The sequence below is a fragment of the Astyanax mexicanus genome, chromosome 1 (assembly GCF_023375975.1).
Source record: "Astyanax mexicanus isolate ESR-SI-001 chromosome 1, AstMex3_surface, whole genome shotgun sequence".
NCBI lineage: Eukaryota > Metazoa > Chordata > Actinopteri > Characiformes > Acestrorhamphidae > Astyanax > Astyanax mexicanus.
The window spans coordinates 83768659-83796505 of NC_064408.1; the positions used below are offsets into that span (position 1 = coordinate 83768659).

A 27847-nucleotide genomic window follows, 5' to 3' on the forward strand; every position below is an offset into this window, starting at 1 on the left:
AGAGGTCTAGCTAAAGGAATACAATTTTCACACCACACACACTGCACTCTTTCTGCTGAGGAAATTGTAACTATTTTTATTTACAAGTACATTTTTACACATTACTGTAGGTAGAAAGAAAAGAAAATACTAAGGAAAATGTATCAAATATACTATGTATACAAATGACAAAAACCTGCAAAAACAAAACAAAATACATTACAGTAGGTAAAAAAATAGTCAAGCATCACAAATGCAATACAGTAACATTCTGACTACTCTGTGTCACTCCCCTCTCTCCATCACCTTCCTGGCCATCCATCCGCTGCAGTCTGTTTGGCCATAAATTCTCATCAACATTGCATCTGATATGTTCTTTAGCAATGCACTGTGGGAAGAATGCCTGAGCCATCCTCTACACTGATCGCCACAGGACTATATAATCATTATATCATCACAGGACTATATCATCGTTATATAATCACAGGACTAGCATCAAAGAACTAGCACCAGGCCAAGATGTATACAGTGGATAGAAAAAGTCTACACACCCCTGTTCAAATGGTAGGTTTTTGTGATGTAAAAAAAATTACAATAAGACAAATAATTTCTACCTATAATGTGACCTATAACCTGTACAATGCAATTGAAAAACAAACAGAAATCTTTCAGGGAGGTGAAGTAAAAATAAACAACTGAGATATTGAGGTTGCATAAGTGTGCACACCCTTTTATAACTAGGGGTGTTGCTGTGATAAAATTTAACCAATAACCTTCAAACTCACTTTAAATTGGAGTCAGCACACACCTGTCAACAATTAAAGTGCCTCTGATCAACTCCAAATAAAGTTTAACTGTTCTAGTAGGCTTGTCCTGATATTTTTGTAGCCACATCTTTCAGCACAAGCCATGGTCCACAAAGAGATGCCAGAGCATCAGAGTTATCTCATTATTCATTGATATCAGTCAAGTGAAGGCTACAAAAGTCATTAAATATACCATGGAACACTTTGAAGACTGTCATCATCAAGTGGAGAAAACATGGCACAACAAGACATTACCAAGAACAAGACATTTGACAAAAATTGATGATAAGACAAGAAGAAAATTGGTCAAGGAGGCTGCCAAGAGGCCGACAGCAGCACTGAAGGAGCTGCAAGAATTTCTGGCAAGTACTGGCTGTGTAGTACATGTGACAACAATCTGCCGACTTCTTCATATGTCTGTGCAAAACAAACATCCAGAAAACATCTAAGCTCTACTTAATTTTCCAAAAATTCATCTGATATCTACCAAACGCATGTGGGAAAATGTGTTATGGTTTAATGAAACCAAGGTTAAACGTTTTGGACATAATTCCAAAAGGTATATTAGGCGCAAAAGCAACACTGCTCGTCACCAAAAGAACAGCATACCTACAGTGAAGCATGGTGGTGGCAGCATGGGGCTTTATTCAGGGTGGACGGAATTTTGAACAGTTCCAAATACCAGTCAGTATTGGCAAAAACCTTCGGCCTCTGGTAGAAAACTGAAGATGAAAAGGAACTTCATCTTTCAGCACAACAATGACACAAAGGACACATCTAAATCAACAAAAGAATGGCTTCAGCGGTATAAGATTAAGGCTTTGGAATGGCCCAGCCTGATCCAGACCTGAATCCCATTGAACATCTGTGGGGTAATCTGAAGAGGGCTGGGCACAGGAGATGCCCTCACATTTTGTCAGATTTTGAGCAGTTATGCAAAGAAGAGTGGGCAAATTTTGCCACATCAAGATGTGTCACGCTGATAGGTTCCTACCCAAAAAGACTGAGTGCTGTAATAGATGCAAAAGATGTTGCAACAAAGTATTACAGTTTTTCCACATTGTTTACACACAAAATGTGGAACTATGCACACAAATCCAAAAACATGAAGCTCATGTGTCAACATTGTGACTCCAAACTGCTAAACTCTAAGCACAATTCCACATGTTCTCACTCACATATCATTCTAAATCACAGCTTTGTAAATCACTAAACACAAATTGCATCATTTAGAACACCTTGGTCACCTGAGAATCACTGACCTCCAAATACAAAACTCCAATTACCAAGTATTCTCATACAAGTTGCAGCTTTGTAAACTTAATTAGAAGAACGTTTCAATCATTTGTCAGAATATAAAAGAGGCCTCACGTGACTGATACAGCCCTCCTATGTTGTCTTCTGGGATAATGTAAGTTTCCACTGGGCAGCTCTGGTCAATGATTGGTTCTCTAAATGCACAGTTTGTTGTGCTGCACCTTCCACCATATTCCCCATTTCTCAATCCAATAGAGGAATTCTTTTCTGCATGGAGGTAGAAAGTGTACAAACGCAGACCCCACGAGCGTGTGGCTCTACTTCATGTAATTTGGGAGGCATGTGATGACATCCACGCAGATGATTGCCAAAGATGGATTCACCATGCAAGGCATTTTTCCCCCGCTGTTTGGCGAGGGAGAATATTGCAGTTGATGTAGATGAGGTCTTCTTGCCTGATCGAGATCAGGGGTCTGATGAACAGTGATCTGTTTCTTTGCATTTTGCAATAAATACATTTTTGTGTCCTCTTTGTATGTGATTTTTTTCTTATCATGTTTCTCATTGTGAAAATAGGTGAAAATTACAGTTTTGCAACATATTGCAGACAGTAAATATAGCTTACATTTGTGTAGTACTGTAAATGGGGGGGGGTCCTACACCACACCAAATAAATAAAAACAACAGAAAGCCAACATATTTCCATGGACTTATATGCATTTGAATTTGTACAGTGCCCTCATGAAGTCAAAAACATAACCAAACACTTCTGATAATAGTGCTTTGAATTTATCTTGTCAGTGTTTATTTGATGCTCTGTAAGAGATGAGCATAAAATAGCTGTGTGTGTTGTTTTGGTGGAAGGAATCAGTTTTGCTGGAGATTTGTAGAGTTTCAACAAAGGAGTTAATAATTTTCAGTTTGTGTTTAGAGTTTTGAGAAACTGAGCCAAGTTTTTAGAAATGCGTTTAAACATTTGGGAAAAACTGTAGTTATATGAATTTAACCAGGTGATTTTTTTGTTTTATATTTTTTCGCTGTAAAGATTTATGTTTGTTTTTCAATTGCATTGTACAGGTTATAGGTCACATTAAATGTGAAAAAAAGTTATGAAATTATTTGTCTTGCTTTAATTTTTTTACAACACAAAAACCTGACATTTGAACAGGGGTGTGTAGACTTTTTATATCCACTGTATATAGAGCAATGCCAGCATTCAAAATAATAGACAACAAACTGATGGATTGGTCACCAGTAATGTGGGACACTCATTTTCGTCAAAACCTGCTTTCACCTGTTACCTACTCACCTGATTGTAATGAATTTATGAAATGTTCCAAAATATGTGTTCTGCATTGTATTACAATTTCTTAATTCATTTTGAGAATTGAGCAGACTATTCTGCAGATGATGACTTATATGATGAAATTGTGCTGACATGTTTTGAAGAGAACAACCATTACACTGAGAACTAACCAATTAAGATAGATCAACAAGATGCATTCTTTTGGAAAATGTACTAAATGTAGGATTATTGTGTTAAGTGTAGGCTACTTGTACATAACCATTTGCAAAGATGTACTAAGTGCTTGAGACATGTACAAAGCATTTGAAATGTGATGAAAGCAATGAGAAATGCCATTCTGTTATGAGAAACTGCAAGTTAGTTTGGGAATTTGTCCATGTTATTTTGAGAATGTCATCTCAGTTTCAAGAAATGAGCCAAACCAATGGAGAAAAACTGTAAGACAGTAGGACGAACACATGTCCAGCAGGTGTCGCTACAGGAACGAAATTTGTAGTTCCCCATAGAAACTATGTATAAAAGTAAGAAGTGTCGCTTAATTAATACTGCATATAACTGTGAAGTAAATAAATAGTAAAGCTACATTGTTTGTTTTTCAGCTCTGCTCAGTTTATTGAGTCTTAATTTTGTACACTAAGGAAACACTACCTGACTATGGCAATAGTTTTAGAAAACTACAGTTGAAAACCTGTTGTCTTTTACAGTTTTTCTCCATTGGTTTGGCTCATTTCTTGAAACTGAGATGACATTCTCAAAATAACATGGACAAATTCCCAAACTAACTTGCAGTTTCTCATAACAGAATGGCATTTCTCATTGCTTTCATCACATTTCAAATGCTTTGTACATGTCTCAAGCACTTAGTACATCTTTGCAAATGGTTTTGTACAAGTAGCCTACACTTAACACAATCATCCTACATTTAGTACATTTTCCAAAAGAATGCATCTTGTTGATCTATCTTAATTGGTTAGTTCTCAGTGTAATGGTTGTTCTCTTCAAAACATGTCAGCACAATTTCATCATATAAGTCATCATCTGCAGAATAGTCTGCTCAATTCTCAAAATGAATTAAGAAATTGTAATACAATACAGAACAAATATTTTGGAACATTTCATAAATTCATTACAATCAGGTGAGTAGGTAACAGGTGAAAGCAGGTTTTGACGAAAATGAGTGTCCCAGTGACCAATCCATCAGTTTGTTGTCTATTATTTTGAATGCTGGCATTGCTCTATATACAGTGGATATAAAAAGTCTACACACCCCTGTTCAAATGCCAGGTTTTTGTGTTGTAAAAAAATTAAAGCAAGACAAATAATTTCATAACTTTTTTCACATTTAATGTGACCTATAACCTGTACAATGCAATTGAAAAACAAACATAAATCTTTACAGCGAAAAAATATAAAACAAAAAACTTAAAATCACCTGGTTAAATACATATAACTAATACTTTGTTGCAACATCTTTTGCATTTATTACAGCACTCAGTCTTTTTGGGTAGGAACCTATCAGCGTGACACATCTTGATGTGGCAAAATTTGCCCACTCTTCTTTGCATAACTGCTCAAAATCTGACAAAATGTGAGGGCATCTTCTGTGCCCAGCCCTCTTCAGATTACCCCACAGATGTTCAATGGGATTCAGGTCTGGATTCAGGATGTTGATTTAGATGTGTCCTTTGTGTCATTGTTGTGCTGAAAGATGAAGTTCCTTTTCATCTTCAGTTTTCTACCAGAGGCCGAAGGTTTTTGCCAATACTGACTGGTATTTGGAACTGTTCAAAATTCCGTCCACCCTGAATAAAGCCCCAGTTCCAGCTGAAGAAAAACAGCCCCAAAGTATGATGCTGCCACCACCATGCTTCACTGTAGGTATGCTGTTCTTTTGGTGACGAGCAGTGTTGCTTTTGCGCCTAATATACCTTTTGGAATTATGTCCAAAACGTTTAACCTTGGTTTCATTAAACCATAACACATTTTCCCACATGCGTTTGGTAGATATCAGATGAATTTTTGGAAAATTAAGTAGAGCTTAGATGTTTTCTGGATGTTTGTTTTGCACAGACATATGAAGAAGTCGGCAGATTGTTGTCACATGTACTACACAGCCAGTACTTGCCAGAAATTCTTGCAGCTCCTTCAGTGCTGCTGTCGGCCTCTTGGCAGCCTCCTTGACCAATTTTCTTCTTGTCTTATCATCAATTTTTGTCAAATGTCTTGTTCTTGGTAATGTCTTGTTGTGCCATGTTTTCTCCACTTGATGATGACAGTCTTCAAAGTGTTCCATGGTATATTTAATGACTTTTGTAGCCTTCACTTGACTGATATCTATGAATAATGAGATACCTCTGATGCTCTGGCATCTCTTTGTGGACCATGGCTTGTGCTGAAAGATGTGGCTACAAAAATATCAGGACAAGCCTACTAGAACAGTTAAACTTTATTTGGAGTTGATCAGAGGCACTTTAATTGTTGACAGGTGTGTGCTGACTCCAATTTAAAGTGAGTTTGAAGGTTATTGGTTAAATTTGAACACAGCAACACCCCTAGTTATAAAAGGGTGTGCACACTTATGCAACCTCAATATCTCAGTTGTTTATTTTTACTTCACCTCCCTGAAAGATTTCTGTTTGTTTTTCAATTGCATTGTACAGGTTATAGGTCACATTATAGGTAGAAATGATTTGTCTTATTGTAATTTTTTTTACATCACAAAAACCTACCATTTGAACAGGGGTGTGTAGACTTTTTCTATCCACTGTATACATCTTGGCCTGGTGCTAGTTCTTTGATGCTAGTCCTGTGATTATATAACGATTATATAGTCCTGTGGCGATCAGTGTAGAGGATGGCTCAGGCATTCTTCCCACAGTGCATTGCTAAAGAACATATCAGATGCAATGTTGATGAGAATTTATGGCCAAACAGACTGCAGCGGATGGATGGCCAGGAAGGTGATGGAGAGAGGGGAGTGACACAGAGTAGTCAGAATGTTACTGTATTGCATTTGTGATGCTTGACTATTTTTTTACCTACTGTAATGTATTTTGTTTTGTTTTTGCAGGTTTTTGTAATTTGTATACATAGTATATTTGATACATTTTCCTTAGTCTTTTCTTTTCTTTCTACCTACAGTAATGTGTAAAAATGTACTTGTAAATAAAAATAGTTACAATTTCCTCAGCAGAAAGAGTGCAGTGTGTGTGGTGTGAACATTGTATTCCTTTAGCTAGACCTCTGCCATAAAGACAAAACATCTAAGCATTTTGACTTGCAGTACTTACACAATGCCAAAGGGACAATGCATTTTGGGGGCACTGATGATTTGTGTGAGAAAGGAAATCAGTTTTGACACGTGGGTAAACTGTTTTTGGAGCGATATGAGCAGTGATGAGGATCCATGTAGTTTTGCTGCACCGTCCAGTTTATTTTGACAGATGGACAAAATTAATGAAAATGTGCCAAAGCAATTGAGAAGCATCTATGCCATTTTTATGGTACTGACTATTTATATGGGAGAAAGACTTCATTTTGAAGCAAGAATGAACGTTTTGGGAGACATATGACATTTTGCTGGTTATCTGAAGTGTTGTGAAGAACTGTAAGTCTGTTTGGCCAATTTACCTTTTAGTTATAGGAATGTCATCTCAGTTTCAAGAAATGAGCCAAACCAATTGAGAAAAACTGTAATATAAGTGAATTTTGAGTCAAAACGTTGTGTGTTTTTTTTATATCAAATACAGGGGAAAATACGGGATAGTGGTTTGTCATACATTTGGAGCTGAAGTTGTTAATATTGTTTAGAAACTTTGAGGTGCTACAAAAGGTTTTCTTAGTCATGAAATTGGTTGCCATGCTTTAGTGAGGTTTTAATCACCTAAAATTCAAAAGCAAAATATATATTACATAAACTGCACACACCTTAGCTGATAAAAATTGTTCCTCATAAAGACATTCATTAAAAACATTACTGGGCCCTGAAACATAGAGTTCTTTGCTGGCTAAAATATGTACAGTACCAGTCAAAGGTTTAGACACACCTCTAGGTTTTGATTTATTTATTTTCTGATACATTGTGTGATGAAAATAAACATTAGGAATTAAGTTATAAAACCATGTTTTAAAATTGTTCAACAAACCATAATACTCCATGAATCATTTAAGTGCTCTTACCTAGGTTGTTGTTAACTTGTGGTTTCTGAGGCTGGTCACTCTGATGAACTGATCCTGTTCAACAGAGGTAACTCTTACTCTTCCTCTCCTTGGGCAGTCCTGATAAGAGCCAGTTTCATCATAACGTTTTTGATGTTCTTTTTGACTACACTTGACGATACTTTCAAAGTTCTTGAATTTTTTGGGATTGACTGACCTTCAATGCCTAAAGTATTTTTTGCTGTGCTTAGTTGAGTACTGCTTACCATAATTTGAATTAGAACATTACTTAAATAGAGCTGTTCACTGTATATCAACTCTACCTCTTCACAACTTTACAACTGATGCTCTCAAACACATTAAGAGGACAAGAAATTCAAATAATAAACTATTGATAAGTTCAGCACAGCTGTTAACTGAAAGCTATTACTGGTGACTCTACCTCATGAAGCTGACTGAATAAATTCAGCTAAGATGTGTAAAGCTGTCATCTATGCAAGTGGTAATGTACTTTAAAGAATCTGAAAAATAAAAAATATTCTTTTTTTTCTTTTTTTTTTTTTTTTAGCACTTTTTCGTTTACTATGGAAAAAAGTTCCATATGTTTTCCTCATAGTTTGGATGACTTTCTATATTCATGTAAAATGAAGAATTTTTTTATTTTTTTATTTTTAATTTAAGGTATGTCCAAACTTTTGACTGGTAATGTGGGGGAAAACAGGGACACTTGTAGCAAGACAAATATGTAATTGCTCCAATCAGAAACAAGCTAGAGTGATTTCACTCACTGTGCTCATGCTGAGTTAATCTTCTTGCTAACAAAAAATGAGCCGTATTTAAAACTGGCAGAGAAAGATTTTTGAGCTAAAAATATAATTTCATGACTGCTTACCAACATCTTTACAGGAGTTTTATCTTCTGATGCTGCTGCATATGTCAGATCTTCTTCATTATTATAAAGAAAGAATAAGGACAATGTTAGATACATGAAAAAATGTTTATAAAGCTTATGTATTAGACCTACATAAATTAATGGACTACCAAGTGGACAAGTGACCAAGTGGACTACCGAGTGGAATAATGACCATAGTGACCGAGTTATGTAGTGTTGTTATGTAGTGTGAAAGAAAGTAATCATTAGGCATATTTAAAAAAAGAAATGAAGTCCCAATAATGTACATGACAATTTCATTTTTATTTTGAGTATTTGATTGATTGTAATTAATAATAATTTATATTTTAGACATGTTACAACCATGGGCGTGGTAGGAGGGGGACAAGTGTTTTTTTCATCACGTTTCTTGTGTACTGGCGTGGATAGGCGCCCACTGACATTGAGAGTGTACAGGGCACAGAATTTGCTGCTACACCCCTGGTTACAACCACCCTGGGCATGTCTTACAACTGTCTTTGTCCACTGGTATGGTTGTAACAGTGGAGTGACTGTATTAAAAAAAATGCAACCTGTACATATATCATAAAACCACTTAAAAATATTGATTTAAAAGTTTACACGTTGAGGTTTATAAAATAGCCAACTGGATGTTCCAGAGTAAATCTTTTTTTATTTGTTGGAAAAGTCACAAAAAGTGTAACAACAATTCTGGAAATTTGACAAATTTTGTATTTACCGGTGTCTTGCAATTAATCACAGTATGCAGGAAAAAGTACCTACACTAAAAAGTAAAATGCAGAAGGTCAGGAACTGTATACCAGTCAGTACCAGCTCACTTGGAGCACTAAATTGTTATTTTTTTGCTTATTCAGTCATCATTATTTTTATTATTTTTTTTTTCTGTTTAGCTCTCACTATCTTTCTGTTTCTCTCTCGCTCTCTCGCTCTCTCTCTCTCTCTCTTTCTGTGCATGTGAGTGTGTTGAGGAAAGGAGGGGGGATTGAAGCAGTAAAAGAAAGTTTAGTGCTGGCTCTCCCCCACCAGGCCACTGTTTCTTCCTATTGTGTTCTCTCTCCGGGGGGCAGTGTAGGTGTGTTTTGTGTGGAGCTGCAGGAGGCTGATGGGGTCCTAATCTGAAGGGTGGCCAGACTGTGGCCTCTTCAGTGGCTGGCCTGTTTGCTGTCAGAGCTTGTAAAGGCCAGATTTATAGGGATCTTGTAGGGGTGTGCTTGAATAAACAAACACAGGCTGGGCAGTGGTGACATGATCCTCTGGCTTTAGTGACTCAGATCAGGACCTCACAGTGTTTCCCCTTAAGCTGCGAGAAGTCCATAAGAATAGGGATCGGCTCACTGGAATACACATTGGAGAGTCTGCCCACGTTTCACATCAAGACAGTAGTTTGGACAAAAATCAAATTTACTCAACAGCTTTGGAGGTGATAAATAAATAAATAAATAAATAAATAGGAGTCAGGGCTTGGCTAGCCAAGTACAAATAAATGTTTTTTTTATAACCTTTTTTGTAAATGCCAAAAAGTAAATGCTTTTCGAAAGACACATTGTAAGATGTTTCACACATTTGAAATGTACTTTCCTCTATATTTCTTATTATATATTTTTATTATCCTGTATTAACACGTTGGCAGTCAAATGGCATTGTTTTCTTTTTTCTTGGCCTTTGTATCTTTTCACATCCATGAATGCTTTGCTGTTGTCAGTACATTGTGCCAATCAACCATCAGCCAATCAACAATGATAACTATATCAATGTTGTCAGTTCTCTGCACCAATATTTAATTATAATCATATATTGTGAAATAAGTGAAATGAAACTGATATGACAATTAGATATAACAACACAACACAACTGATTACTAGGTAAATCATCAGAAATTAGCTTATGCACATAACTTAAAATACAATAAAATACAATTAAATTAAATAAAAAAAATCTAGGATTGAAAAATAGTGAAATGTGACTGAATCACATTTTCATTATATAACTTATGCCTTTGGTTAAAATTGTGATGTCAGGTAGCAGCAGTGGAGTGCAGGGTAGGTATATGTGAGGGCACATGCACCATTGAGCTAATCCCTTTGAAATCAATAGGAATTAGTGCCAGTGACTCCTGGTCCTCTTCTACCTCCATGGTCATCACCTGCTTGTATTAAGAGAACTACTTACTCTTAAATCATTTCAGTATATTCCTGCCAGTGCTACTGTGCCCAACTCTGCTGTCTGCAGAACCTTAATGTGTGGCAGCTCTCCCACTCGTCCTGCCTGGCACATTCAGCTGCAGGTAAACAGAAGAGATGCAGCCGCTGTCGCAGCTGCTCCAGATAAAAGATCAAACCCCATCCCACAACAGCATGTTTACCATCCCTTAACAGTCTGATTGCAGCAAGTGCTTCACTTCTGAAAGTCCTGCCACTAATGTACCTAGATTATTCTAGAATATTTCAATGAAGATAGCTGTGCCATTTTATGTTGTGATAGAAAATTAACCAAAAACCTGACATGAAACCATATACACTTGTATTCAAAAATTCAACAACGTATTAACATGTATTCATTGAGGTGTAACTATGCCTTCAAAAAAGGGTAACATCTCTCATGGTTTTTGACCATTTATGTATTAATTTGATGTCACTCCATAAACCTGGCCATCATTAATGGTCATTTTATTGGTTATTATTAAAACGACTGCCCTTTTTCTAGTGCACTAAGTAAAACAATTTCAAATATTTTACCTAAATTGACCTTTCCTCCTTTCTTAGGATAGGTTTAGTTATTAAACACATTAAATAAACCAAATATTCAACCATGTTTCCTTTACCTGCACATGAGTGTGTCAGGCTCAGTTATGATAAATCATGCCTTTATTCCTAAGGAGCTCCTTGCAATCTCATCTGTAACACTTTCAGCCATGAATTTCAACTATCAAATACCACACCAATATCATAACCACTCAAACTCCACAGACCTGTGTACAACAAAACTGCAATGAAAAAAGCAGTGAAAAAAGCAGTCGTGATATTTACAAGTTATCGAATAAATTCACACTTTGAACCTCATATAATTAACTAATTACAGGTAGCTATATATATATATATATATATATATATATATATATATATATATATATATATATATATATATGGTCTTATCACTACAAATCCTTCAACTAGTTTTTTTTAGTGAGAAGCAAAAATATGCATAACTTTCCATGGGGTTTACTGTAACAGTAAACATTTCTTTTGGTCTGCGAAAATTGTAAAAATTGAATAACTTCTTTTTAAACAGTAATAATAGGTTTTTATTATAAGTAATGATTGATAAATTAGACACTGACTATTTAGGAATGCATGGCAACAAATGGAATATTTGACTGACATGACTTTAATTCAGCTGTAAGTCATTTTTAAAGGTTTGTATTGGACAGATGTTTAAGACATGCCCACACGTTGTATTGCTGCTAGTTTTGCTAGTGGCGTAAAAAGAAATGTTATAGGGTTTTGATGTGACGGATGATGAGTTTCAGTACATTTTGTTTTGCAGAAAGATAAGAGCATGTTTTGTTTTTAGAGTTGACCCTTTAGTACCATGTTTGCTTAGTTTCGAAACCACTGACCTCAAATCACTGCTCTTCTGTCCTCGAAAAAAGGGACATGTCAACAAATTCCCAAATACAATCAGTTGGACTTTGAACCTGAAGCTTGAGCAGAAACGGTTTCAGTTGAGTTAAAATACAATAACAGTGTTCAAGACTGAATGTAATACAATATAAAAGCCACATATTGGTTGACATTTTTTATCAGGGTTTCATTCACCCTAAAAGCATGCAGAGTGTATGTAAATGCATGATGAGACCACACTGGTTGACAAGAAATGCCAATCCACATTCCTCAGACTAAAGGCTTTAACGGGATGGGATGGTGCTGAGTGAAAGATCCTACTGAAGCTTAAAGTCTTCCTGTCATCTAAATCCTTACGAGAAAAAGTTAGTTTTGGCACTAAGTATAGTAAATTAGTTTTTTTTTAGTAGTGGATTTGTACAATGCCATGTTAGAGTACTTCTTCGTATGATTGAACGAGAAGGTAATTTGCTGATTTGGTATAGATTATAATAATCTAAAACACAGTCTGTATCACTTATTGCTGGACCACGAGTTAACAAAAATCATCTTGTTTTTTAACCTTTTTGTAAGGTCATGGAAGCTTCATATAGTACACTTAATTCTAAATTAACTCACCTCACCCAGGTAATTAGGTGGGTTTGGCTTTCAGACCAGTGTTTCCAGACGCAGTCTGTCTTTATTTTTCTTCTGTTTTAAAACTCTGTTCCAAGCAAACCTGAACCCGCAATCTGAAGCTATAGAAAGTTTGCATCTGGAACACCTGCACTCTCCAAACAATCAACAACACTGCAGGTCTGGCATATGTGTGCTATAGGAGCTGGGATAGAGCAAACACTGAGCTGGCTGGAGGGGATTCCACAGTCCTTAGATGGACAGGAAGGGGATTTAAAGGGGAGGTGTTTTAGATCAGTTTTCTGAACTCCAAACTCACTGGAGTCAGGTAAGCAGGTGTTTCAGATGTAGATGTTGGCTCAGGTGTAAGTTTAAGGTTTGGGAAAGACCAAAAATGTGGAGTGGCTCTCCCAAAAGAGGATCAGGAATGACTAACAGAGACAAGTGAGGATCTGAGCCCATGTTTTGTTTGATTTTTTTTTTTGCCAAAAACTGGCACAGAAGACTTGCTACATGCAGTGCTTGCAGCTGGTACAGTGCAAAAATGTGGACTAGATTGACAATAAATAAAAAAAACTGAAATCTGAAACCAATACTTATAATCTCTCTATCATGTAACACATTGAGTTTTTTTTTAACTCCATAATGTTCACAATACACTTTCTTTGATTTGGTATTGTGATGCAGTTTGTTACAATAATGATATATATTTTCTTTGTCTTATAATATATACATTATTTAAACAATTTACATATATTGTAAATGCTTACAGGGCATTGACATGAGAGAGTTGATGAGTTTCAGTGGATTTTGTTTTGCTGAAAGATAGGGGTGTGCCAGATCGTATCGTATGCAATAATATCTGCAACATTTTGGAATATCATGAACAATATTATACCCTGAAAGTTTTTAGCAAAAGAAAAAAAAAATTAATATCTCATTTAAGGGTGGGCCATATCATATTGTATGCAATGATAAATTAAAATTTCGTTTTGTTGCATTAGTGTATTCTTGATTTTTTTTCTTTCTTTTTTATTCAGTGTTTGGTCATATCAACAAGAGTATTTGTTATTGTGAAAATAACATGAAATATCATTATATTATTTCATGTCCACATTGCCCACCCCTACTGGAAGATAAGATTGTGTTTTTGCTTTTGAGTTAACAAATCTAGTTCTTTATTCTTGTTTATGTTTTTGTAACAGAACAATTTTGGCAAAACTCTAATCCAGACAATTAGCAAGAAATGTTAGGAAGTGTTACGAGTGTGCTGGTAGTGGGGAAAGTGGCAGATGGAACCCTCAGGAACTAAAAGCTTCAGAAAGGTTCTTTCACTTCATTCATCTGGGAGGACTAAAGTGTAAACCCTGCAGCAGCCCACATACTTTCTTGGTTGACAGTAACACAGTTTTTGCTCAAACATTATTGCATGATTTTGCACGTGTTTGGAGTGGCAATATGAAATGTGGACTGGCATATAATCCCACATAAATGGACTGCTTTTGATTAAGGAAGACAGGTCATTTTGTTGATTGGAGGATGTCCCTCAAGGCTGGAGTAAAAAAAGATGAATGAAGACTCTTTTTTTAAAGCACCTGGTTCTGCATTTCAGGTGTGTATCTAGAGCTGTAAAACAGACTAAATATGATAAATATGCACTGACCGGGTGTCAAATGCTGTTTAATGAAAATAAAAGCCTTTGAGAACTTCAAGTGTTCAAGTGTTTGGAACTGGAGAACACGGTGAACACGTGGAATGCATGGACCTCTTGGTTACCTCTTGGTTTGGAGTGTGAGCTGTTACTGGGAAAAAGCTAAAACTTGGGAGGAACGGAGTTCCCCAGGACTGGGTTGGGAAAGCCTGTAGCAGCTCTCAGAGCTGTTATCACCTCTTTAGCAGCAGCAGCAGAAGCAGCAGGAGCAGTATTAGCCCACGTCACTCTGAGCCTGTTCCTCGTCAGCAGAGGCGCAGCACAGTTTGAACTCCCACATGAGCTGCTGCTGCGCTCCGCTCAGTAAAGCACAGTCAGGACTGCAGCCTATAGATCCCCCACAGCCTGAGGGGGTCTTCACCGTCTGTCCTCACCCTCTGTCTTCATCCACTGTCCCGCTGGGGTCTGAGAAACATGCTGGGCGCTGTGAAAATGGAAGGACACGAGACCGGACACCCAGACTGGAGCGCCTATTACGCAGAGCCAGAGGTGGGCACTTTTTATGTATTTATTTCCCTCCTGTCTACAGTTCAATATTGGCCTTGAGATAATATTAACTTTGCGATCAAATATTGACTTGAGGCGCCTCCAGACCCCCTCCGAGCAAAGTGGCGAGGACCCACCATACGATGACGAGAGAAACTACTGTACGCAGACTGTTATTATTATTATTATTATTATTATTATTATTATTATTATTATTATTATTATTATTATTATTATTAAAAGAGCCGTTTATTCGTTTTGTAGAGAGAAACCGTTTTGAAAAACGTTTCGAAGTGTTGCAGGTGTGAACGGATTTGCACACAAGCCGGGATTTGTGCGTTGTTCTTTAGTGCGTCCAAATGTCTGCTTTATTTTTCCGTTTTTAAGCGCATTCAAAAGAATAGAAATAAAATTAAAAAAACAATATAATTATTTTAACTGAACTCATATTCGACTTTCCTATTTATTAATTTTACATACGCTTATCGAAAAACGAGGAGCAAGAAGTTCTCATGATTTCTTTCCTAGAATAAACGATAAATAAATTACTGTAGTTCCCCACACGAATAAACTTAAAACAGACTTAAAATCACAGCAACATTATTTTTAGTTCATAAACTGAAGACAATCAGACTGACATATTTCATTATTTTAGAGAAAAAAAATCAACACATTTTAACATAGAACCTATTAAACAGTGCCTTTATTTTTATATATTTTATCCTGTTTATTCTGCGCAGCTTTCAGCCTGATTTCAGCAGCACTCAGCCGCACTTCAGGATTTAGGAAGCTAAAGCGTTTACTACATACAGTACGTTTATTCCAAGATATCCAAAAATATTCCTTGTTATGTTTTTACTGGTAAATAAAAAAATAAAAAAGTATCTATTATCTATTATATGCATTATGCCAACTTACACAGTTATAATAATGTTATGATAATAAAATCACCGGCTGACTGAAAGTGAGGCTTGTTCTCACGCTTCAACTGATGTGTTAAATACAACACCCACTGTGTTGTTTATGTATAATAACTGTGTTCGTTTAACACAGTCAGCGTTTATCACCTTATTTAACCCGGATAATGTGTTAGGATTTACAGCACAACCAATAAATTCGAAATCATTCCATCAATTAGATTTATTATTAATTGAATAGATTTTTTATATGCATCCCAAAATAACACAAAATAATAATGTAATGTTACAATAATTTGTATAATGTTCATTGCAGATAGTAAGAAAAAAATCCCTAATGTTATAAGGTCTTTTCCTTTTAGTTCTAAGACGATCATAACTGGTAAAGAAGAATATAGAACCTTTTGGCCATGCAAGGAAAAATATGTGCATGTAAAACGCCCTTAATTTGTTATGGTTCTAGAAGAAATCATAGTTTTCACTAAATTACCCTTATTCAATGTTAATTTGAATAAAATATTTTTGCACAATATAAAAAAAAACATCTCAAATGCAGCATTTAAACTGTTGTTGAAAGGGATTAAAAGAAAAATAAGAAGAAACAAATAAATAAAATAAAATATAGCAATTTGTATCTTTAGGTGCTAAAATATATATAATTTTTTATAACAGATTGTGTAAAATAAGTGTTACCAAGAAACATTGTGATGTGAATATTTACAATTACTTTCCCCTTTCAGTGCTACACCACGGTTGGAACTATGAGTGGTGGACTGGGGATGACCTCAGTGGGCTCCTACATGGGTGTCCAGGGTCTGAGCTGTGCTGCTAGCTCAATGAACTCCATGCCTTACATGAACACTGGAATGAGCCATCCAGTTTCAGGCGGTTCCCCAGGCACCATGAGCACCAGTTTGAACGCCAGCATGAGCCCCATGAGTGGAGGGTCACCAACTCCCATGAACTCCCTGGCCTCATACTCCAGCATGAACGTGGTCAGTCCAGTGTATGGCCAGGCCAACAGAGCAAGGGACCCCAAAGCTTACCGGAGAAGCTACACACATGCTAAACCTCCATACTCATATATATCTCTGATCACCATGGCCATCCAGCAGTCTTCTTCAAAGATGCTCACCCTGAACGAGATCTATCAGTGGATCATGGATCTATTTCCATTTTATAGACAGAACCAACAGCGCTGGCAGAACTCCATTCGCCACTCACTGTCCTTTAACGACTGCTTTCTGAAAGTGCCCAGGTCACCAGACAAACCAGGCAAAGGTTCCTTCTGGACACTGCATCCAGATTCAGGCAACATGTTTGAAAATGGCTGCTACCTAAGGAGGCAGAAGCGATTTAAGTGTGAAAAGCTATTGGAAAAAGAGTCTAACAGGAAGGAAGGCGAAGGAGAAAACTCTAAAGGTTCCCCTCAACCCAGCTCACCCACCAAGGACCAGAAAAGGTCAGAGGCCAAAGCCAGGCCGGCTTTGAGCCCAGAACAACCAGAATCACCTGTTCCTCTGTCACAGCAGCACCATCATCACCAACACCATGTTCCTCACCCTCAGCATCTTCATCCTCACCCTCAGCATCTGTCTCAGCACCACCCACTTCACCATCATGATGCACCACTCAAGCCTGAGCATCATTACTCCTTCAACCACCCCTTCTCCATCACCAACCTCATGTCTTCGGAGCAGCAGCACCACAGAATGGAGCTGAAAAGCTACGAGCAGGTCATGCAGCACTCTGGCTACGGACCGCCACCGTCCAGTTCGCTCTCACTGGGCAGCATGTCAACCAAAAGCAGCTTGGAGCTCCATAATCTTTCCTCTGAACCTTCTTACTACCAAGGTGTGTATTCCAGGCCCATCATGAACTCCTCCTAGCTCTTCTCATAGACTCTGCTGGACTTTATGTTCTTGCTGCAGTGTGATGTACATTTTGTAATACCTCCAGTTCCTGTGTTTTAGATACTGACATGCTCAGTGCTCTTCAGACTCTTTCCCAATATGTTGAAAAACTGGACTGAAGAAGTAGTTTTTTTATTTTATGTTTTGTTACAACTGTAATTTATGGCATTTTAATTGTGAATATGAATGTAGTTGAGAAGTCATTATTAAATTCAGCACTGAAGTGCTTTTTAAAGCATTGTTTTGTCTTCACACATTTTTCAAAAAATATTTAAAAGGTTAGTAAAATGATTAAGCCAAAGGTAAACTAGAAACATAAATAAAATAATAAAGTGAGAATAAGAGAAATGTCTGCATAAAACTCTGTATATGGATTTTAACTGAAAGTAATTACTGTCGATTTATTATTGCTGTTATTATTATTTTTTAACATTATCATTGTTCCATAACAACAACAACAACAACAACAACAACAACAACAATAATAATAATAATAATAATAATAATAATAATAATAATAATAATAAATAAATAAATGTTATTATTATTATTATTGTTATTATTATTATCATTATTATTGTTATTATTATTGTTATTATTATTATTATTGTTATTATTAATAATAACAATAATAATAATAATAATAACAATAATAATAATAATAATAATAACAATAATAATGATAATAATAACAATATGCAGCATTCTTATATTATTTTTGTCATTATTTTTATTACAATATTAGCAACCAAGATGTTATAATTACTTTAAAATGTCGAGTACAAGAATAAACCCACCACATTTCGTATCCTCGTTCAAACCCTTAACCCCCCGACCTTCAACAACCCCCCCCCCCCACCATATTCTTATATCCTTTAAATAATTCGTTTATTTCCAATTGAATTTTGCAAAGCATATAATCATCATCAGCAGCAGCAGCAGCACTGTCATACCAGTGATCATTTCTGAAAAGCGTTGCGAGTGGATCGCGGAAAATATTTGTATTTGTGTTTTAGAGGTTGTGTGTGTGTTTGTGCGTGTGTCTCGGGTGAGCGCCGCTACGAGCACACACTTAATTTCCTCCATTTTTGTTGTGTTTAAACACTGCCGACACATCGCGGTGAAATTTTAGAGTAACAGTAAAAACTTACACTAAAATGAGCTGTTAAATATCATTAATTTATCTAGATGCTAGTTATTTGTTGTCCGCCAGGCTGTTAAATTCTTCTTCCCTTTAATTTACACAGACAGTAACCAGCAGAAGAAGAGGATAAAACTGCTTTTATTCTGCTTTTTAAATGTTGATCACGTAACAGTGATCTAAAATAAATCCTCGAATCTATTCAGCATTTGTATTGCTGGTCAAACTGAGACATATGCACTTACTGAATGTGTGGTACACCCTCCATTACAAAATACTACCTATTTAAACAGGTAATTTAACATTAATTTAAAAATAAGATTAACATGAACACTTTCAGCAATTTGCCAATTACCTGGTGTGAATTTAGTTCTGCTCAGTTCAGGTCAATCTGATAAAAACTAACTTGATTAACATATGTTCTGTTCAAATCACTATAGTTAAATTTGATTCAAGTAGATTAATTAAGTTCTACTCAGTTTACTCTGATTTATTTAAACTAAATTAAACTCAGTTTAGTTAAATCAGTTACTATTGGATTTTTCTGGGACCAGTCTGTTACAGTTTAGCCCCAATTTCTCACTCTCAGTAAACTCAGATATGGAGGGAACACCTGGGTCCTGAGCTCTGAATCTTAAGCTATGGGGTCTGAACTCTGATGCTGAATTCTAAGTGCTGAGCTCTAAATCTTGGAGTCTGATTCCTGAACTCTTTGTCTTGAGCTCAGTGTGTGTCCTGAGTGCCTTGATCTCAGAATACTGATATTTGAATCCTTGAACTCTGTTTTCTGGTCTCTGCATCCTGAGCTCTAAATCTGAGAGCTGTTAGCTGTTCTGTGTCCTGAGTGCTGAGACCTGTTCTGGACAGAAGTGAGAAAATGTCAGCTCTGTATTTCTGGCACTGCAGTGAGACATTCTTCTTGCTGAGGTGGTCTTTCATGGCTAGTCATTTTGCCCATGGATGGCCGTCTCGCACTGTGTCAACAGCCGTCACTGTGTATGAGACTGTGTGTGTGTGTGTGTGAATAGAAAGAGAGGACTGAATACTGAACTAAAGCTGACCTTTCAGCTCTATTTCACATGAAGAGAGAGAAGAGCATTTTACTGCACTCTCTCTCTCTCTCTCTCTCTCTCACACACACACACACACACACATGAATTCTACAATTCATCAGAAATTCTGATGCTGTAAGAGTGGCACGGGTAAATATTTGGGGAAGAATCAGAAGGAAGTAATTAAACAGATTTTACGGTGACAATTATAAAATCCATTATCATAATGTACAGCAAATATAGTATGCTCTGCAGGTACCAAGAAGGGTTTTAAATGCTGAACCCTGAATACCATCAGGCCCCACTTTGCTCATTTCCCTTTATCTGTCTCTCTCTCTCTCTCTCTCTCTCTCTCTCTCTCTTCTTGCCTCAGGTAAGCCTTTATGTGTTCTGAGCATTTGTACCGACATGTTGACCAGCTGAGACTATTCTAATGCTTTTATCTATTTTCTTACTCATGTTTCAATTTTATCCTGAAACGCACTGTGTAATACCAGTTATATCATTTCCAATTTGTGTTTAACTCTGTCTTTATTTTTTGGGGGGACATGAATGAATGGATGTGTCCACTGGAGGATTTCAGTAATACATCTAAGAATAAAATCAATCTAATTAATATAAAATATAAATGTTATTAATGATAAATTGGCTGTAGAAATAATATGATTATATAAGAAAATAAATATATTATTTTTGAGTGTTTCAGTTTTTGAATCATTTGCAGGAATCTACAAAATAAACTAAGCCCAAATTCCAAATAAAAATATTGTCATTAGAGCACTTCTTTGCAGAAACTGAGAAATGGCTGAAATAACAAAAAAGATGCAGAGCTTTCAGACCTCCAATAATACAAAGAAAACAAGTTCATATTCATAAAGTTTTAAGAGTTCAGAAATCAATATTTGGTGGAATAACCCTGGTTTTTAATTTGCAGTTTTCATGCATCTTGGCAGGTTCTCCTTCACCAGTCTTACACACTGCTTTTGGATAACTTTATGCCATTTCTGGTGCAAAGATTTGATGGCTGTTGATCATCCATCTTCCTCTTGATTATATTCCAGAGGTTTTCAATTTGGTAAAATCTCATAATTTTTATGTGCTCTCTTAATATTTTTTAGGTGGGCTGTATATGTTGAAGAATATAAAAGAACAAGTTATAGTCAAAATATGCTTCATATTTTAAAACACTATTAAATTAAATATCACAGCAGACTTAACAAAAATACTGTAAACACAAAAACAGTTTAAGGTTTATCATTTTACAATCCCTTGTGCTTAATCTGTTCAAATTATTGAAAAAATTTTTTAACAAAATATCTAAAACTAACATTTGCTATTTAGTTAGTAAAGGAAAAATATGTATTAATATAAAAAGCCATTACAATTCATAAGTGGTATTTTGTGAAAGTTTAAAACGACTCTTAATTTAGCACTCGTAATGTCCAATTACTAAGTGTTGATTACTTTCTGATTATCTGGCTGCAGGCACAGGGTCTCTTTATAAGCATTCTCATGTGTTCCAGTTCTGCTTAGCCCCATCTGTTTCCCCCTCTAAGAGCAAGACCCCCAAAATAAACACTCGGCCTATAAAGACTTGTGATCAATGAGATGTTTAACACACTGGCCTTGTAAAATACATACCACCCACTGTTTTTCAACCCCGGCGCAGCAGGCTTTACATAAAATGAACATTTATTTCCTGATATTACAATAGCAGAGAATGGTAAAATCAGCGAGGTGGGCACATGTTAAATTGATAATGTATGTTATAATTATAGTTTTTGCCAAGTTAAATATTTTAACTATATTTATTATTTTTCTTTTTGAGCAGAGATTCAGTAGACTGTATTTGCCATATTGTAATACAGAAGAACATATTCAGTAAGAAGGAGAAAGAAGTAGATTATTGTAGTATTAGTATTGTAGTATTACAAATCATAAAACTATAGACAATAATATAACACAAATATTAATATTATTTATAATGAACACTGTGTTCTAGAAGCTACAGTGTTTTGTTCCAGTGTTATTACCTATGAATAGACATTGTGACTATTAGACTATTAGCACATAATAATTTGCTAGAAATAATGTTACAAAACACTACAATGGATGAATCAAAACTATTTAATATTAATATTAGCTTAAATAAGAAAAAAACATAACTCCCTTAGAACACTGTTTTTACATGTTTTTTTACTTCAGTACAACACTGCTTTTAATGAATAGACATTTGCTGAGTTTATTCTCTAAAGAATTTCTAGATATTCATGACATTTCTGTTAAATTTGGTTCTGAGAAGTGTTCTCTGTGCATTTAATAAACCATTGGACTTTAAGGTGATGGTGAATGGGCTTTTAATCTGTAGGAACCAGCTCTCTGAATGGGCATGATTAAAGTGGCCAGCCCTCTCAGCTTAAAGCAATTAATTCAGGAACCTGACATAAACTCTGCTGTCCCTTTGACAGCCTGGAGCCTCAGCTCCAAATGCTAGATCTCCTGGGAACGAGGAGGACGGCAGGCTTCTTCTACGGACTGTTTGCTCACCGGCCCTCCACGCAATCTTCCCCAGGCCGAATGAAATGCAAGGACACAAACAATGTGCCGAGGGAAGAATGGGAGAGCGGGGAATGAACAGTTTGGACTATTTGCTCAGCAGAAGGGCAGCCACAATGGCATGCCAATGGCTTTCCCATGAATCAAGAACGGCGTCTTAGGCCTTTCTTTTGTAGGCACCGCTTTTTCCGCTGCGAGCACCCACAGCTTCCCTGAACCATTAATACCCACTTTCCATCACACTGCGAGGTCATGTGATCACATCTGGATTCACAGCACTTACATTGTGTTGGGGAAGTTGGTGGCCAAGCAGCATGGCACATCTCCAAGTCTGCAAAAAGCACAGTAATTTTTAATTAATAATTAATTTGACCCCATGCATGCTTTACCCACAAATAAGGTTGGATAAGCTGAATCCCGTTTAGTTTATTATAGCAGATACTGTTTTTGAGAATCACTACTTAACACAGATGTTCTAATTTGAAATGCTTTGTTGCCAATATGATTTGTATTCTTGTATTTATTGGAATCTAAACAGGTTGGAAACAGATAATACCAATTATACAGGCTTTAATAAATTTATGTGCCACTAAAATGGAATTGCGTGTAATTAAAAAAAAAACAGTGAAATACTCTATATAACTTAATGCACTTCACTGAAAGGATGAGGCTAAACTACTGTGCCCATCAAACTGTTAATCTGCTGGTGACATGACAAACACTCACACAAGTTTGCAGTTTGGTTTTCTTATACGGACCATATGTGTTATGGAGGGAACTGTATGTTTTGAAATTATAAATAAAGGTAATTTAATCATTTAAATACCAATTAGCAGATCAGTCATTAGCTTATGTTATAGCAACAACAATGATTTATGTGCTGAGTCATAACTATAGAGAGTACATTACTTTGTAAATTTAATATCAAAGGGTCCGTGCCATTTTTATCTATGTTATGGAACTGGTGTTACGGTGTTATTTTGAAGTGTTATTTTGAAGCATCCTTGAACATCCTTTTTGTAGAATAAAAAACAGTATCATAGAATACATTTAAGAATATTGGATGAAGTTTTTTTTTTTTTTATCAGAGCATACCGTTTGTTGACTAAAAAGACCAGTGTAAACATTTCAGAATCAGCCACTGAATAATCTTGTTTTGTACCACAGAATAAGCTGGTTTTGTTCTTCCATAGACACAGGCTCATCCTGAAGAAAGCGCTTCATGGCACTCAGGGTGGCCACACACTGCAGCTGAAAGGCAAACAGATTGACTCTTTTTCTGCAAAGACACAATTCTAGCCTCCGGCACAGAAGGCTCTAGTACTGAAGCACACCCTGTGCATATTCATAGATATAACCCTACTCTGACTGGTGCAGAATTCTTCTTCTTTCTTAGTTTCTCTTAAAATAAAGATCTCCTCTTAAACTAGGCCAGTTATTAGTCTTGACATGTTTAGTGTTTGAATGTCTTTTGCTTGGAAATGAATTTAAAAGGCTAGTGTAGCTAAAGAGTAATGAAAACTATTATCCCACAATTAGCATTGTGCAAACATATGCCTGCCACAAACTGTGCTGCATGTTTAGGTAATCTGTACAAGATTTGGTTATGATCTTTCGCAGCATTATCAATAATCACTGTTAAAATTACATCACAGAGCTAAAAGAACGGGCTGAAATCGTAGTCCTCTTTTTGGCAACTGAATTATGTCATAGTGTTACTAAGGTTATATCAATTAACAACCAATGCGGCCAGCAACTGTTGCCAATTACATAATTTACTTAAAACGGGTTCTTCAAAGATCATATACAGAGCCATCACAACTCAAATATCTGCTTCTTTGTATTCTTATAGTAAATAGTGGATAATGTGAACTGGTGGACAAACTTTTGAAGATGGATATATATAGAATCACTACCAAGTGGATTTCAAGAACCTTTTTTAGTATTATGAACTATTTTGCTTAGATTATATGTCTATTGCTTAGACTATAAGAATAAAATCAGATTTTAATTAAAAAGTGAAACTTTAGATCTTTAATGTACTTATATTAGTACGTAATCTACAATAAACTTCATTTCTGCACCAAATAGACAACTTTAAACAGTATTTTTAGAGTGCAAACGTAAATGTAACTCTCATTCTATATATTTTTTTCTCTGATTTGACTAATTGAGCCATTTACCTCTATAAAGTCTCGTTTTAGGAAGTCAAGTGCAACTCAACTAACTCAGCTGGATTTTCCCACCTGTAAGAGAAAGCTATCCAGCACCACATCCCATTTTCCATTTTCTGTACTGGAAAGGGCACCCTTTGGGACACTTTTAGGACACTATTTTTTCTGCTGAAAGGGCAGAATGGCACCAAAAATAGCTCTCCTAGCTCTCATTATGACACAATATATTTTTTTCTGATCAGGCTCATCATAATTTATTGCAAAAAGGGGCAACCTAGTGCGCATTCAATCACAAGGGCAGTCAATAGGACACTAATTTGCTACTGTAGTGTTCACTTTAGGGATGTTTTCCAACAGTTGAGGTTAAAAAATGAAGTTGTAAGTTTTCCAGGACTTGCAAGTGTGATAAAAAAGTGTCATCATGAAGTCATGTAAATGGTAAAAAAACCACTCGACTCATGAATGTGAAAACGTGTTACAACTACACGCAGTATAACTAGAATAACTGGCTTCACTCTGTCTGGATGGACCTCCCTCTTCCTCTATCAATAAGCGGGATGTTAGACTGAGTGGGGATCTCTTAGCTGATGTTAAGTGGCAGTTAGTGGTCTCCTCCAAGTGTGTTCAGCTGTGCACTGATGTTGGGTTAACAGCATTTCAAAAACATATGGGGGTACTTGTCTTGGATGCAGCATGAACTATCCTTCAGCCTCCCTGCACTGGTTTCATTCTTGATAGGAGGAGACCTACTGCAACTAGTGGGTAGAATTGTACACAACCAAATTGGGGAGATAATATGAGTCACTGTTTATTTATATGTTTATACAATGTATTTATATATCCTTAAAGTGTCATGTTATAAAAACGTCAGCTAATAGAGTCCAATTTTCAGATAAGTATGCAGTTACTGCAGATGTTTGATTTCTGTTTGCAAAGGGAGGCATTAGTCTGTGTTTCTGTGTGTGTGTGTGTGTGTGTGTGTGTGTGTGAGTCTTCCCAGCCTCATGCCTCAGTGCTACTGTGTACTTCTTCTGCTCACCAGCTTTCAGCACTCTCACTCTTCTCAATTTTGAGAGAGGAACTGCAAATCAAGCCTTTAATTATAAGCTCCTTTGGCTTCCACAAGAACATAAGCTGTGGACTCTGGAAAAAAAATAAGAGACCACTTAAAAATGATGTGTTTCTTTGATTTTACCAAATTGAAAACCTCTGGAATATAATCAAGAGGAAGATGGATGATCACAAGCCATCAAAACAAGCTCAATTATGTGACTTTTTGCACCAGGAGTGGCATAAAGTTATCCAAAAGCAGTGTGTAAGTGATTAAAAAACACCAAATATTGAAATGTTGTCCGTAGTTTATAAAATAATTCAGCAAACATATAGCTATAAAGAGCAAAATCAGAGAAACAGATTCAGAAACTGAAGTGGTTTCTAAATTTTTTTCAGAGCTATATGCATTTCTCCTCTAAAACTGTTTAAATCTTTTGTCTTGTAAAATGAGCTATGTGTCATAATCCCAAATAGCTTTTATTTGAATTACATTAGTCTCTTCACATTTCCATTTAAACAATCTAAATGAAGATAAAACATTTTTTTTAAATGTGACACTAATGGTAAGACAGCAGAGGTGTGTTCAATCTACTTCCGAGTGAAATCTTAGAATCGTTTCCAAATTCTTTTAAAATCAAGCATAGCATTACGTTAATCCCTCTCATTCAATTAAAGGATGTTGAATGAAACGCTATGAGCAGACTTGTCACTGCTGGGTATAGTCTCTTTGTGCTGAACTTGCCAGAATTTTCCGCTCTGAGAGCTGAGCTGTAGGAACTGGTAGGAAGCACAATGCCCTGCTGGGTGTGTATGCAGGATGACTCACAAACGTCTTAGCTTGTTTCTGGGTCTAAAGTTGACACCTTTTTTGAACCTATTGGCCTGAGGGAATAAACTGGCATTAAAATAGCCTGAGATACAATTAAACAACTGCCTTCAAGCTGATAGGATTTCCGATTGCTGACACCACATTTTACTGATGACCTAACAGTAGCCTTCTGAAGAAGAGAAGCTGTGCATGATAACTAGCTAGTCAATCAGATGCTCCACATGTGGTAGATTAGAGTAAAGGACTGGAGCAACTACAAACCATTGAGTAATGTGTAAAAGTGAAAGTAAACTGAAGAGTAGCCCCAGGCAGTCAGACATAATGACATATAGGACCATATTAAACAATCTTTATAAATCTGGGGGCCAGGGGATGTATATGCTTTAATTTTATTTTTAAATAATATTTTGCTATGTAACCCAAACTGCTAAAAATATTCATGCATTTGACAATAGGCTACAGATAAATGTTACAGTAGGGCTCCAAGTGGTCCAGTGGACTAAGCGCTGCCACTACTTGAATCCTTGGATCCTATGATTGGTAGATCGTCAGATTGAATCTGTTCATGTAGCTTGCCATCAGCTGCCAGAGCCCTGAGAGAGCACACTTGGCTTTACTCTCTCCGGGTGGGTAGATGGCGCTCTCTCCCCTCATCACTCCAAAGGGTGATGTCGATCAGCAGAAGGCGTCTGTAAGCTGATGTGTTAGAACCAAGTTGCGGCGCTTTCCTCCGAGCGCACTGTGATGCTACTCTGCTATGCTGAATCAGCAGCAGTTTGAAAAAAAGCGGTGGCTGACTTCACATGTATCGGAAGTGTTGGGGCATCATTAGTGATAGGGGGGTCCTATAAGTGGGTTGGATAATTGGCCATGTAAATTGGGGAGAAAATAGAAAAAAACGAAAAAGAAATAAATAAATGTTTTCAGGAGGTATGGGTCCTTTAAACAAAGCTGCTATCTTTTCTTTGCTGCAAGTTAATTTAAGCAATAATACACAAGAGGGAGTGCTATAATGTGTAAAATTGGCACTGCTGACAATATTACATGTTATAGCACGCTCCTCGAGTGTATTATTGCGGTTCCATTGTCACTATTTATTGAAAGATTTTAAGTAAAAGAGGATGAGAAAATACGATCTGTTTGGTTACAAACTCTCTGTGAGTTAAAATTGTTCCATATCTGCTGTTTGTAGCTGCACTGGTAGGTTTGTAAGAGCTGCATCATTGCTAGGTTACTTGTATGAGGTGGAGTAATACTTGGAGAGCTTAGGTTACAGTGCATTACCGGCTGATAACGGCACTTATAGAACGCTTCTTAGCCAATCACATTGCAGGGTCAGAGCTAACTGTGTTATAATAATG

The 27847-nt window shown here is 36.4% G+C and overlaps 1 protein-coding gene across 1 annotated transcript; it reads left to right on the forward strand.

The window, feature by feature from the left end:
- Window positions 1–14424: 14424 nt before the first annotated feature.
- Window positions 14425–17919, forward strand: LOC103033433 (hepatocyte nuclear factor 3-beta). Its single transcript, XM_007255439.4, has 2 exons — window positions 14425–14854; window positions 16509–17919. The coding sequence occupies exons 1-2, from the start codon at window positions 14780–14782 to the stop codon at window positions 17655–17657; spliced, it is 1224 nt and encodes a 407-aa protein (XP_007255501.3). The 5' UTR covers window positions 14425–14779; the 3' UTR covers window positions 17658–17919.
- Window positions 17920–27847: the final 9928 nt, after the last annotated feature.